Raw genomic sequence first — 16,221 nt, 5'->3', positions numbered from 1 at the left:
ATTGCACATAGCAGTTTACATGGACAAAAGGAACCTATGAACCTCGTATTAAAACGCTTCCATTCTCCGCATTCCGCCGAGTTCTGTAGGCTGTGTTGAGTGGCAGAACTCAACCCCGCGTTATAGGCTTCTTATAGTATTACGCGGCGATCTCATACAAAATGCAGAAAAACGATGTGTATATGTTCGTATCTTTTGATTACGTTGATTTATGTTGACTAACCACCGTACTCCTAGTAATTTTAGCTTTTGCTAATTAATAAATATATATTTTTTAAAAGTTGGTCGGAATATGGGGTAGGTATAGTGTTTTTATTCTAGGTTCCCTCTAGGGTATGCACCCTGTTATATGCAGAACACGCGTGAAAATAAAGAGAATAAAAACATAATAATTAAATATATATTACCAGTATTTATAATATCTTAATAAATATTATTAATATATATTTTTAATACCTATGTAATTAATTAATTATGTACGCGTAATTAGTTTGAGCATTAAGGGTATTATTTATTTTATATTTACTAGTACGATTATGAATTATAATTTATATACCTAAAGATATAGAGGGGCAAACGTTAGAATAAAAAAAATATACATATCTCAAAAATTCGGAATACATTAGTTTTTACTTATTACATTACTCTACCACCCGCTATATGCGGGATACAGAACGAGGATGAAAAAAAAATGAATGAGTATTAAAGAAAGGCCTGTCATGGCGAAGGTCATGACATCCTTGTGCCCGTATATGACTAAGTATTTAACACTAGCGGCCCCTGCGCGGCTTCGCCCGCTTGAACTAAATCGTAAAAATAGTCGCGTTTAATAGAAAATTATTTAGTTATTTTACATCTATCTAGGTTGGCGATACGCGTACCTATGCGCGCAATGAAAACGCAGTTTTTCCTATCCCGATCCAAAATCTCGAATTCTCGCTGTTTCGTTTGAACTTGAAACTGCAATTTAATCAGTAAAACATATAAACACATTTTGTTTGTTTGTGTGTTTATAAAACATATAAACACACAAACAAACAAAAAAATTAAGAATCATTGTTGTATCTATTGTATTACAATAAATGTTCTCAGTAATAGTTTTTTTTTAGATTTTCATTTCCTCAATCTGGTAACAAAACAACGTGCAGCCCCAATTTTCCATGTGTTACCTTGCAATCTCTTCCGAATTGCGATGTACTCAACGCAATGCTTCCAGAATTCGGGAAATTGGGGTGTGTATTGACTTTTAATGGCAGTCTTCTTCTTCTTCTATTGGTCCCGCCTTTTGTTACCAGGTCAGTTATTCACGTTTTCATTATGACTCATCATGTGGTGTGGTGTGGTGTGTGGTGACTCTCTTGTATATCAGCCTCCCAAGCTTGGGCGATACAAGACCACACTAGACTAAGACTATGAAATAAAACAACACTATATATTCAGACAACAACAATAGCTCTTTTATTTTCGTTTGATACACAACAGTGAAAGAATATTACGACAATTTTATAATTATAAAAACATTACAACACAAACGTCTTAAGGTTTCATATTATTATAAATCTTATTTATTCTATGAAATACGTATATACGTACATATGTTGGAAGTGTTGATGTGACATTTGTAAGTCGATTCCCACCGTGTGGGGTGGGTCATTTACATTTCCTCGCTCTGGTATGTCATCATTCGTGCAGTGACTCGGGAATGCGGCAGAAAATGACGAACGGAGTGAACGGCTGAACACTGGGTTCTGCCAATTATTTTTATTTATTAACTATTAGACTAGAATTAACTTAATTGTAAATAAATAAAGTCTAAAATAAATTACTCTAAAAGGTACTGTTAAAATATTTTTTATGTAATTGTTGATCTAAAATGATAAATTTTTATACATCACTTGTTTTATCATTTAAAGAAATAGCTATAAAGATTTCTTTTTAGGGCTCTATAAGAGAATAGTGAAAAACAGAACATAATAATATGTATATCGAAAAAATAAAATGTCACAAGCATTTTATTTAGTACGATAAATTGTAAAAATATACAATTAGTTCATTTATCATCAACTTAAAAGATACTTCAATAAAAGTATAACTAAATAAAGTCCACCGTTTCCTAATTTATGGCCACCATTATCCTTTCTCATTCTCTTCTGTCTTCTATTATGTCCCTTATGGATACAATCCTCTGCACCTAGTAATGTCCTGTTCTTGACTACGCAACCGTAATATTGGGCAGATGCTCTGGGCGTCCTCAGTTTCCTGGGATGCTCGAAATCTATCTCGTACAGGCCGAATTTTGTCCTAAAATTAATAAATCAAAATACACATTTTTATTCGTTCTTTACATCCAAATTTTATAATACAGGCTTATCTTAAGCCAAGGCTCTTTTAACTTGGCCTTCCCACGACCGGTGATACTGTTCAGGTATTAGAGCCTTCAGCACATTGGACAATCTAATATGGACAGCTTATCTTTGTATAGAATCTGATTTGTCTAACCTCAATTGTGGTCATGTACTATTAATAATCGTTACATATAGATTATGTGTATAGTGGCTGAGGTCTCCCTGTTGTGTTGACTTGGGCCCATCCATCAATTTTCATATATAGGTATATTAAATTTCAAAATATTATTATTTTTTCTTGAGATTTTCCATTATTTAGACATTAAAAATAATTTATTCCTAGACATTTTATTCCCTTAAAACTTAATCTAATTATACATGTAACAATATAATAAAAACTATTCTTACTTGTAACCATCTATCCATTCAAAGTTGTCTATTAGCGTCCATACTGTGTAGCCTATTACGTTAACACCATCATATCGCATTGAGAGAGCTATCTGTAAAATAAATGTCTTCTTTATTTATGCATTTGAGTATGGCGTTGATGCCTTTCAATATGCAATGTCTCAAGAAAAAAGCGGGTATGTTAATACTAGGTTCCCATTATATTGCTTGATAACTATTAAAAGTACGATACGAATACAGTAAGAATAAGATACCTGTTCCAGATGTTCCCGCAAAAATTTGACCCGCTCACGGTCATTGAGTTCGTAGCCGGTAGAAGAAAAACCATTTTCGGTGATCAAAATAGGTAAATTATATTCATTCTGCAGCCATTTCAGCTGAGCGCGTAGACCTTCCGCGAAAACCTGACAAAGTATTTAAAAATGTTGACAAGCGAAAGCAGCTTCACGCCTTTTCCGTATAACGGGATAGACAGAGAGGATTCCATTCTCCACTTTCCAGCTGAATTGGAAATTATTAATAATTGTAAATTGTCTTAGTAGATACTGTTTTGGCATAGGGGCACAAGCATACTATGAATTCGATCACTATAAGGTTTAGAGTCAAAAAAAACATGAATCGCTATTTCGGATAAACAGCAATACACTCATAGCCACTGTACCAGGAAGTTAATATATTCGTATTGGAGTAAGAATCACTGCGTAATGACTGCAATACATACACACACACACATATATATATATATATATATATATATATATCTATATATATAAAATCGAAAGGTCACTCACTCATCACGAAATCTCAGAAATTACATGTGCTAGGAATCTCAAATTTTGCATACGAGCTATTTATAGGACGTAGGTGCACACTAAGACGGGAATTTGCAATATTCGACTCCTAAGGGGTTGTTTTTGGGGTTGAAAGTTTGTATGAAACTTTGTTACTACAAATGCTAGCAGTCTCAAATTTTGCATGGATGTCACTTATAGGACGTAGGTACTCATGGAGACAGAAATTAATAATAACGTAGTTGACGCAGGCGAAGCCGCGGGCGGACCGCTAGTATATATATATAATAAAAAATATGATTACATCAAGAGATGCTTACAGGCAACATAGGTGAAGAACCAAAATAGGATCCCGGTGGTCTTTCTAACACAGCGTTCAGTTCTGGTGAGCCGTTCATGAACCAGAAGCCAATTTTTTCTCCAGGTTTAGCAGTTCTTATTAAATTTGTCGTATAGTAGTTTAAGCCAAGGAAATCTGCTGTACCTAAAGATATAACAATATTAAATAAATCAGCTTTACACTGTATCCCGCACATAGGGCAGGCAGAGGGAACCTAGTATTTCACACCGTTCCCCACATTCTGCCGAATTCTGGAGGCATTGCGTATACATACCAGAATATTCAGAGAAAATCTAGTCTTTCCCTCAACGCTACACTTTGTCTATCAGATTAGCAACATGAAAATATTTTAGTGGGAATTGAACCTATAACGCTTAACCTGTATCGTTCGCAATCAAGTTCAGGACTACTGCGTTGGACCTCATTTATAAAATAATGTATTACTTTTAATAAATACCTTTCATATATTCAATTTCTGCGTGGGTAAATTCTGGTAACCTGGATCTGGAATATCCAGCTTCAAGGCTTATTTTGCGCATATGATCCTCAATAGATTTGGGCCATCCTCCTTGTTTAGTCATTACAGGATGACAATATCTGCCAGCCTGTCAATATGGAAAATATTATTGGCTTTGTAATTCATTTTCTAATATTTCTGTCGAATTCGAAATGTCGAATGGAGTGTCTTAACAATAGATTCTCTCTGCCTACCCTGCTGGATGTAAATCACCTTTCCGCCAGACTTTGGGATGTTGCAAATTGAATGGCGTAACTTAAAGTAGAGTTATAAGAAAATGAATAAATACCGAATGTTGGCGTCCTAATTCTGCCAACTCTTCATATTCTGGAGAAGCCGGTTCCACCCACAAAATATTGTTCGCTAGTGAAATCATACCTGAAACCGGGATTAGGATCTTCGCTTAAACGTTAACTTACAGAATATATTATATTGAGTCGCCTGCGTGTCTTTATCTGCCAGTCTAATTACGTACGACTTAACTGAATTTACCTTTCCCAAATGAATATTTCTTATGATAGATTCTATATGCTCTAGCGTGTGCCAGTAAGATGTACTTGTTGCATAGATACGGTGCATGTATCGGCTCTAATATCTCCGGAGCAAAGGTCCCACTGTTGTACATAAAATCGCACACTGATATGGCTTCGTTGATAGTTAGCCATGTTTTTACTCTATCAGCGTAAAAAGAGAATACAATGTTAGCGTAGTCTCCAAACCATTCGACTATGTGTGGGTTTGTCCAGCCACCTGAAAATATAAGAAGTCTTTTTTTTAAGTTCACGAGGGAACCCTATCGAGTTGGTTAAACATTAACAATTGTTTCCCCCTTTAAAACCTGAAAGTCATAAAGAGCACCATATATAGCCAGTTCTTGGTTCATTTGGAGGATCACAGGTTGATCAATGTCCGTTAATATGGCTTCCACCATGTTCGCTCAACCGGTACTCTTCTGGTTTATCTAACCTGCTGCTAGGCTGCGTAAGCCCATGAACGCTGGTGTCCCCCAAGAATGTATGTTGTGTGTCTCCTACGCTGTTGCTTTTGCAAATTACTGACACAGTCGAAGCAGTTTACTCCGGCCGCGCAAATCTTTCTCAGGAGTCAAGTTCAGTACAGTCAGATACTGTATTTGTACCACGATTGCTTTACTTTTTAAAATTTATTATGCAAAAGTATATTTTACCCATATTCTGTATCGCCACTGGTAGTTCCCAATGGTAGAGAGTCACAATAGGCTCGATGCCTTTAGCAAGTAAGCCGTTTATCAACTTGTTATAGTATTCTACACCAGCTTTGTTGATTTTATTTGAAAAGCCATCAGGAAGAATTCTTGCCCAATTTATTGAGAATCTGGAATAGCAAAAATTACACTACTTAATTTATCGCAATAGAAATTAGAAGGAAGAGATATAGTATAATAGAACCCATAATCTGTCGCGTTTACTGTTGCACACTTCTCGTCACTGCGCTACGACAGGCGTGGAAGTTACTAGTTACATAAAACTTAATAAATTAACATGGATTTTAAGATTTAGATATGAGATATTTGCTTAATGAGAATCGACACTATAATCGTCATAATATTTTTATTTTTATCTTTCTACACTAGCCTTGTCCTGAATAATTAACATTTAGATGGTTTATTGAATTACATTTTTTCTTGTAGCTTCGCTCTATATTTCGCACATAGCAGGGTATACGAAGAAAGCCTAGTGCTAAAACTCTGTTATCTGTATTGTGTGAAGCTAAAAAATTCCTTATTAGATAAATATCCTAATTAGAAGGTATAGACTTATTACCATGTCCTCACTGTGGTAGACAGTGTATCTAAAAAGCAGACTTAAGTATAATTGGAAAAGAAAGAGAGCAGTCCTATTTCTCTATATCCCAGAAGGTGATCCCTGCAAAATTTAAAAAAGAGTATTCTGACCTGTAGAAATGAAGTCCCATCTCGACAGCTGCATCTATGTCATCTTGCCATCGGTGATATGAATCGGCTGCTACGTGTCCAGTAGCTCCGCCTTTTATTTTATCTGGATGTTCATGGACAAATCTATCCCAAATATTTTCACCTTTGCCTGTAAAATACGCCTTCATGATTTTAATTGTCGCACACACTACATCGCGATTACTCTCTTACTCTGCTGCTGCCCCTTTTTCAGAAATATATTACATGATGATGTTGTGGCCGTCGTGGAGCAGTGACACAAGGCTGTGACTGTAACGCGTCGGTTGTGGGTTCGGTCCCCACTCGAGGAATTTGAAATTTAGACTCTTAAAAATATTTAATTGAACACCTGTTTCATGGTTTATTAGAATTCACCCCTAAAGATCCAAATAAGCAGGTGAAGCTGCGCGCGTCCGCTTGTATTAAATAAGAATTATAATGATTTTATTACTAAAATAAAAAGATAAATTAACTTAACCTTAAGTTTTACGATCGAAATAAAACCATCAAATTATTTAATATGTTTCTTGATAACTCTGTATAATTTAGTAATATCAGGGGACCTAGTGGACCAGGGTTCGATTCTCACTTGGACAAATGATTTTCATTTCCTTTGCTCTATTAAAAACAAAACTTGGCTTGGCTCTAAAAATGGGCGGACAAAACGGATGTTGCCACTGCCTACACTGCGAAATGCAGTTTTATATTATACTAGCGGCCCGCCCGCAGCTTCGCCTGCGTGAACTACGTTATTTTCTGTCTCCATGTGTACCTACGTCCTATATGTTACGGCCATGCAACATTTGAGACTCCTCGCATTTGTTTCATACAAACTTTCAACCCCAAAAACAACCTCTTAAAAGTCGAATATTGCAAATTCCCGTATTAGCGAGCACCTACGTCCTATAAATAACCTCCGTGCAAAATTTGAAACTTCTAGCTCTGGTAATTTTTGAGATTTCGTGATGAGTGAGTGACCTTTCGATTTTATATATATAGATTATAAGATTTAATATGGGTAATGTTTTTATGAAATTATTTAGCTATTTACTCGTATATGTTGTATTTATAACTTTAATTGTATTCATATTTAATATACCTACATCAACAAAAATATATACTAAAAAGCCATTTTTGTCAGCTACGAGTATTTACAGTTAGGTTTTGTTTTTATTATTCTTTTAAATTGAATAATATACATTAACTGTATTGGATGAATAATAAAATACAGCATTAACAAGAAAGTAGGTTTAAATGTAATTTATAGCTTACAAAACAAAAAAACCATAACTATCATTTTTTCTTTTAACTTTAAAATAAGGTAGGCAGAGCGAAATAGGACTAGTGTCAAGACACTTCGTTCCTATTAAGACACTGTTTTGAATGAAATTCTGTGTTAAGTGGCGGGACCCAACGCCGTGCTTTGTCTAAGCAAGCAAGTTGATATCCATATCATTTACGTTATTAATAATATTTTTGGTCAGTGAGCAGTGTTAGCTTGGAGAAATTAATTAGTTCTTTGTCCACAATGAATGTAGCGTTCGGTTGCGCCACCCAACACCCAATATCCGGACTCTATATCTAGGAGTTCGGGCGGAGAGTGAATTTAAAAATAAAATACGTTTATAAACAGAAATACTTTTCTAAATTTGCCTTACCGTCTGCGTTCCAGCCTCCTTCTATCTGATATGCGGATGTCGCGGCCCCAAATTTAAAATGTGGCGGAAATTTTAGTTCAGATGCAGGGTTTTGAGAGGCATCACTCAATAAGATTGGTATTAGCGAACTGAAAAAAACACATAATACTTAAAATACTAAATATGTAATACATATATTTAGAAAAATTTAACATCAACCTCCTGGGAACCGCCCAAGTGCTCTAACAAATTAAGCCCCATGTTCATATGGTGAAAACCATAGGTCACCATAGGTGAATAAGAATATTTATGTGGCTTAATTGGTTAATTTATCGAAAACATTGTAGTTTTCGTCTTTATATTTTAATAACTTTAAAATCATGGAAGCAAAAATGGAAGCTTTAAAATCTCTCAGAGAGACATGTGAGAGCAAAAAAAAATATGAATATGCAAAATTATATTTAATTTGTATATATAAATCCGCAAAATTGAAAACCTAAACTAATCTCGACGATGGGAATAACAACGGTTATAAGAAAGGTCGTTGATTTTAAACTTATCAAGTGTGTCAAGGAATATGGTTTTATTTCTTTATGATTATCCTCAACACATGGTCAAATGGATAAATACCAAGAGATGTATATGACATATGAGTCATGACACATTTTAAGTGCCCCAGATAACTCTCTCTCAGGAACAGTGGTTTTTATTAAATCAATTGACGTGATATAGTAAATACAACCTACGAGTATCTGTATATTTCCTTGAGAGTCCAGTACAAAAATGTATTTTCAATCTTAACCAATAGTTTCTCAGATTGGTGCGTTCCAAATGAACCCTAGTTTTATAATATTAAGAATACATTTATAATTAAGGTTAATAGCGATCACTATTAACAATATGTGACTAAATATAAAATGTTTGTTGCAATTGACTTAACTTTCCAGATATTTATGAAATCTGCATGTGAAGAAAAGAGGCTTGCGATTGGTCAGCCTCTATCCCCAACAGATAATTATTTTTTAAATTCTGTTTAGTCTTAAACACACAAAGTCATTAACCAGATGTATAATTTGCCATATTTAAAAATAATAAAAATACATTACATATATTTAAAAGTAATAGAAAACCTACACTTAGAAAAAATACGAATATATAGATAGCACTTGACTTTCAAATAATATACAAAAATATACTAAAAACAAATATTTCGTAAATTCTCTTGAACACACTTACCAAAGGACGACTGCTTTGAACGAACACATTGTTACTACTGAGACACTGTCTCGTTCGTTTTATAAGTGCATTGTTACTTTAAAAATGCTAATCTATAAAAATCTGATAAGAATATATTTCTACATTTTTTGTGTCAAGACAACAGTCGTTCTACGGTTTCCGCTCGAATTATATTATCAACTAGCGGACGCTCGCAGTTTCGCCTGCTTATTTGTACCCTTAGGAGTGAATTATAATAAACCATAAAACACGTGTTCAATATTATTAAGTCTAAATTTCAAATTTTATAAAAATCGGTGGCAATTTAAAGATTTTTCCATACAAACTTTCAACCCCTTATTTGCACCCTTAGGGGGAAAATTCCTAAAAACGACGAAACACTTGTTCAATTCAATACTTTCAAAAATCTAAATTTCAAATTTTTTAAAAATCGGTTTGAAAAAAATTTACATACAAACTTTCAACCCCTATTTCACCCCTTTAGGGTTAAAATTTTTCAAAATCCCTTCTTAGTGGATGTCCAGATTACAGAAGTAAACATCTGTCTAAATTTCACGTTTCTACGCACAGTGGTTACGGCTGTGCGTGCGTCTTACCTCAGTCAGTGAGGACAAGTCCTTTTATATATATTCAATTATAATCTATATCTAACCTTGCATTATAAGGAGGAAAGACTTGTATGTCCGTAATTCTTTCTCCAAAAGAATACTACTTTATCATTCTGTAACATAGGCTATATTTATTATTATATATTTATTACTAGAAGAATTTAGAGATCCTTACCAAAATTTCAATAATGTAACCCAAGGAGTAAAAAACGTGGGCATAAAATGTCTCTCATCATATCATACGTGTTGAGTGGCGGACCTCAATGCCATACCTTGCTTCGGTACCAGAGCAGGAAAGTGAACATAAAAAGTATTTTATTTCTTCAAATTGGCATCGAACCCACAATCTATCGCATTTAATGTAACACACTTGTGCTCCCGAGTAATAACTAGCCTCAATTATTATTATTTTTTTGTTTAAATAAATACTTTTATATTCAATAATGTTTTAATATCTGCTAATTACTTTTTGAACTATTTAAATCAGACATTCCATTTAAAAGATAGTAGTGTAGGTGACAAATTCTATTGTTATTATAGTGTAGAGTTAAGCTTTAAGATTAATTTGGAAAATATAAAGCAAAAAACTAAAGTATAGTTAAGACTGAAAAAAAAAATACTTAAAAATAAAAACCAAACACGTAAATAAAATTGAAATGTACATAAAACGTGAAAAAATAAAAAGTAAAATTGAAACTTTCTAGTTTCAATATTTCTAATCTTTTTAAAATATTTTTTTAACATTGCTTCATGGACGTTTTGATTATTTATTTTAATTTTATTCTACGATCACCTAAAAATATACCAAGAAATACGTAAATATGTTAATTTCTACGAAAATAAATTACTTTAGCTATAAAATAAAACTGTAGAATAAATTTAAACATAGAAATGTAAAAAAAAAAACAGGCAAAAAATTAATTTCTTAAGCATAATACGTAAAATCGTTAACAATAATATATTATAAATAAAAATGTAATATATACGGATTAAAATATAAAAGGTAATAAAAAATATGCCAAATATATAAATACTAGCGGTCCGCCCGCGGCTTCGCCTTAGTAAACTACGTTATTATTAATTTCTATCTCCATTAGTACCTACGTCCTATAAGTGACGTCCATGCAAAATTTGAGACTCCTAGCATTTGTAGTAACGAAGTTTCATACAAACTTTCGACCCCAAAAACAACCCCTTAGAAGTCGAATATTGCAAATTCCCGTCTTAGCGAGCACCTACGTCCTATAAGTAACTCCTATGCAAAATTTGAGATTCCTAGCACATGTAGTTTCTGAGATTTCGTGATGAGTGAGTGACCTTTCGATTTTATATATGTAGATTATATTACTTTAATAAAAATTTGCCTTAATATTGAAGTCAAAGTTTTCAATTTTGATTCATCGTGACTGCATAATATTATTATTATCATTCTCTATTTCTCCCAATATGTAAAAAAAATATGAAAATAGCAAAAATCAGCAAAATTGAATGATTAATGCGATAAAACCTTTGTGAATTAACGAAAAGAATAAACGATGTGAATTTGAAATTGATAAAAAAAATGTATAAATGTTACGAGTATATGTAATAATCGTGAAAATCAAAGATCTTACTATGTATGAAGGTTCATATAGGAATATAAAAAATATGTGCAGAACCAAAAATAAGAATAAAAACTATAATTTACATTTACATACCAATGCTAAAACGTTTAGCTATTACAAAAAGAATACTTAACCCTCTGCGACTGACGTGGTGGTCCCATAGATATCACGAAATAGAAAATTCGGTTTATTATCATTTTCAATTTTAAGCACCGTCGCGTTCAGTACCTTACTGCAATGAGCTTACGTCGGACAGTGTGTAACACGTGGTCGCAAGTACCCCATATAGCGTCCACGAGACTACCACGGCAGCGTTTAGGTAACTGTCTACTAGACTACCACTTCAGTAAAATGGTTATATTTTGTCTTTATTTTAGGTAATTAATTTGTGTTATTTTAGAATTGGATTTTATTAACATAAATTATATATATTTATACTAGTAATAAAAACAAAATAAATTTCTATTTTTGCTTATAACGAATAGCCAAAACCTTATAGACGTTTTCTTTTTAAATTTAGCCCCGTCAGTCCCAAAGGGTTAATAACGATAACAGTTTTGCGTAGAACAACCTCTACCTATACATTCGAGAAGTATTCTTTAAGATATCATTTAAAATTGTAAAATAATATATTTTTGAACGAAAACAATATTTTAACATTAAATTAAATAGTAAGTAATAAATGTATTTAACCTAGAGTAATACCTATTTTAATTTTGTTAAACAAAAAATATGATGTAACTATTTTATAATTAAAACAAAAATATTACATAAGTTTTTTTAACTTATAACTTCCAGCTAATACTGCAATAACCTTACTAAAATATCAAATTACTAAGGCTGTCTGTTTTACTTGGCACCTACTTCAAAATTATAAAATACTTTTGTAATGTTTTTTATATATCTAAATCAAAATTCTTTTTGTTAAGTACATTTATTTTTTACTTTATTGTTTAATATTTGAAATGGTTTTTTTTGTTATTAAATATTTTCTATTAAAATTATTAATGAAGTCAAATAAATCTTCCTAATAATAAAAAAATAAAATTAGTGACTACAACTATATACTCGCTCGCATTATTACATTTTAGTCACGATAGCAAAATTATTGTATTTCTTTTATATTTATAGCCGTAATATATTTTTTTTATATTCACAACCACAGTTTATCGGTTAGTATAAATAAAAAGAGGGAAAGGCCATATCTTTATACTTTTCGTTTTCAACTTTACGCTTTACTCACATGTAGCAGAATTCAAACAAGAAACCTAGTTAAGACACTCCATTCATTATTTTCCGCCCGATTTTAAAGATATCGCGTATCGAGTGGCGGAACTAAACGCAGCGCTTTCTCGTGTTACAAAAATAAAAGAATACCGGTTAAGTGCTAATCGGACTCGTCTACAAATAAGAATTTGAGGATTGTAGGCTAATGGAATGCACAATTTATACACTTAAATTTGCGGACGTTTCTAAACATTTCGTATAAAATAAACTACAAAGAATTAATAACATATTTATTGTAATTTATTGAAAATTGATATCCCATAGATTTCCATGTAAGGTTTGTGCGCGTCCAGGTACTCGCTCATGGTTTTTTTTAAGAGTTCTGCTACTTACTTTTTTTTTTGTAATTTAAAGCATAGATATCTGCCTAATATACTCGTATAGGATAAAACCGGGATAGATGGCCCACTTTTTGAAATATCCACCTAATTAGATAAAATATTTTTTTATAGGAATAATTTTTATTTATTTAGCTAGCTCAATCCTTTGTGATGAATTACTTTTGTTGTTTTTTAACAAATATAGATTTTGCAAAAAATAGCTTTTCGCGAAACATTAATTTTGAGGATAGATGCCTACCTATATGGATAGTTGCCCCGCTATGAAAATGCTGGGGAGGATAGATGCCTGCAGAGTATGGTAGGTGCACTTTATACCGATTAAATGAAAAAACCAAACCAATTGTTAAATAATTCTAATTTTAAAACAGCAATTTTGTTTCCAACAAACATAATCATAATAATGAAAAGTATATAGTGTTTTTTAAAATCTTATTTTTTAATTGCTATTAAATTGTAATATCACAAAAATGGGTAACCATTATTAAAATTTTAAAATATTTGTTTAACTAAAATATAAATTCTTAAGTTTCAACATCCATTTCATATTTTTTAAGTTAAACTTTACAACAAAATTACAATTCTTAATATTTTTTTGTTGTAAAACACTAATATTATAAATTAAAATATTATAATATCATAAATACTAACATCCACATTGCACAATTATACATTTTTATATTAAAAAGAACAAAATATAATTTTTAGTTATCTCTTCTAATCATCTATTCTAATTCTCTAATTATGTCAAATCATAATTATTCGTTATTCCAATTTAATTAAAATTTAGTCAGATAGGGTTTTTATTTTTTCACATCTTGCGCAATAATTTCTGAAAAGTGTACAGGTTTCATGTAGCCAGTTCTGACACATTACACATTGAAACCAGTCGGATTGCGACTTCGTATTTTTATAGTTTTCGAAACATTCTAAAGATTATAATGAAACAGTCTAACTTAGCTTTCAATTGTTTTTGCTTTCTCTCAGCCATATATTTCTTGTGTTTAAAAAATGCTAATTTAATAAATACTAAAAAAAATATTTTTAAAAATTATATACCTAACTTCATATACTGAGTATAAAGGGATAGATGCCCCTTAGGGCACCTATACCTCGAAAAATCAGGGCAACTATCCTTTGTGAGAGGGATAGATGCCAAGGAATTTTTTTAGTAAATTATAAACAAAATAGAATCTATAAGCACCTAGATATAGTCTTAATTAACCGTCAGTTCATTGACGTAATAAAAAATATAGCGTAATTGATTACAAATTATAAAGTTATACAACGCAAAATATTAACCTTTAAATCTTTGACGCGTTCACGACTTTCGCCGCGGAGATATTTACTCAAATGTGCTAAACGCGTCCTCATTGCACGAATGTCCGTGAATAACTTTGGTGCGGGAAGACTGTGGCTCCTGCTTGTACAATTATTTTTTTGTCGTGAGTTCGGGAAGTTAGGTATTTTGAATATGGGGCATCTATCCCGCTGCGGCATCTATCCCGGTTTTACCCTATATTAAATGTACATTTATAGTACATTCACGGGGTGAAATATTCATAATAAACACAAAAAAAGTTATTTATTTAATTATTTTGGTGACGTTATAAATAAAGTAAGCTTATGCTTTTATTTTTGTATGTTTTTCGAGTACATATTTTTATCGTCGTTGCAAGTAGAAATATGTCGCGGCCATAAAGAATTGATGATGAGGAGGTTTTAGGCTTTTAATAGAGTAAGATAATAGTTTTTGGAAAGATTAATATTTTTTTTGATCTTCAGCTGCTGCATATTTGCAGGCCACGTCCGTCTCCGAATTCTGGGGGCATTGCGTGTTGAGTGGCGGATATTAAAGTCACGCTTTGAAACTATATGAATCCTTGCATATAATTTAAACTTATGAAAAAAATATTTATTCTAGAAGAAAAATTTATATAATATTACTTAACCAAGTATAGTTCTAGAACAATTGAATAATTAATTTTGGTTGCGTAAAGGTTTTTTGTTGCTATAATTGCTATAATAAGTCAAGTTTAAATATTTTTTTTATGTCGGATCCGGTTTTTTGTTGCAATTATATTTATTTTAACCCGTTCTACTAGTAGGAATTAATTTTAATCTGAATTATATTATAATCTTAATCTTAAACTCAATGGTCCCATACATTTCCTTACCTCACAAAACAGTTATTAATATAAATATACCTAATATTATTATTTTAGTACGGCAGCCGAAAAGGGGACTTTCGGGATTTACTCGAGCGTGGCATATTAATATATTTCCTTGTACTCGGTTACGTACTTCCACCAAATATGAGCCCATATATATGGCTGCACGTCTAGGATAAAGGATCAAGGTAGAATGCTTACTCTACCTTAATCTGACGCGCTTATTCTCAAAGTAACTACATGCTTACATGCTATACTATGCTCGTTTCGTTAAAATTGTATAAACTTTATATTAAAAAAATATATTCCTTTTTTAAGCTTTGCGTTGTATCCTCCACATGGCAGGAAGGCAGAGAGGACTTAATGGGAAGACTGTCCTTTATCCTCGTTCCGTCTAATTTTTGAGACATTGCGAGTTGAGTAGCTGGGAATTGCTTTTTTCCTCGTTACTAGACGAGAAAATGAAAATAAATCATTTCCGCTTGAGAACAACCGTTGCGTTCAAAGTCAACGTCAGTAACTCGGGATGTACGTTTATTATATGATAAACATATGAATACAATTTTTTTATTTATAACATAGAGGCCGTCTGTGGGCAGCGACTATTGCACACTTTTACAAACGAAATTTACATACTTGTTTCTGTGTTGAGTATTTTTTTTCTATGTTGTAAACAAATAGGTACCTTCAATCAGAATAAAAACTAAGCATGTCTTAATTATCCACGGACCCTTACCTTTGAAAAAAATCTAATTAAAATAATCATTAAAATATTTTTTGTATGTTTATAATATTTACGTTAATATTTCCATTTCTTCGCCCTGGTGTCGAGGTAAAGCGCGGCGTTGAGTTCTGCCACTCAACGTACAATGCCCCCAGAATTCGAAAGTTCAAACTACGCAAGCTAAAATTAACTTAACAAAAACAGACAGGAAAAGTTAAATAAAAAAGAAACAAATAATAATTTCGTAGCTAAAATTTAATGTAA

At 32.2% G+C, this 16,221-nt stretch overlaps 1 protein-coding gene across 1 annotated transcript; it reads right to left on the bottom strand.

Moving 5' to 3' along the window:
* Positions 1-2,033: 2,033 nt before the first annotated feature.
* Positions 2,034-8,133, bottom strand: LOC146533587 (myrosinase 1-like). The gene is made up of 10 exons (XM_085194212.1): positions 8,011-8,133; positions 6,335-6,482; positions 5,588-5,754; positions 4,894-5,151; positions 4,691-4,779; positions 4,342-4,489; positions 3,865-4,028; positions 3,008-3,157; positions 2,754-2,845; positions 2,034-2,301 (listed from the first exon to the last, which is right to left on the bottom strand). The coding sequence occupies exons 2-10, from the start codon at positions 6,352-6,354 to the stop codon at positions 2,061-2,063; spliced, it is 1,329 nt and encodes a 442-aa protein (XP_085050338.1). The 5' UTR covers positions 6,355-6,482; positions 8,011-8,133; the 3' UTR covers positions 2,034-2,060.
* Positions 8,134-16,221: the final 8,088 nt, after the last annotated feature.

The sequence above is a fragment of the Heliconius melpomene genome, chromosome 12, assembly GCF_056956725.1.
Source record: "Heliconius melpomene rosina isolate 202511_hmr_F chromosome 12, ASM5695672v1, whole genome shotgun sequence".
In the NCBI taxonomy this organism is placed as follows: domain Eukaryota; kingdom Metazoa; phylum Arthropoda; class Insecta; order Lepidoptera; family Nymphalidae; genus Heliconius; species Heliconius melpomene.
This window is presented reverse-complemented; position numbering and strand designations above follow the sequence as displayed.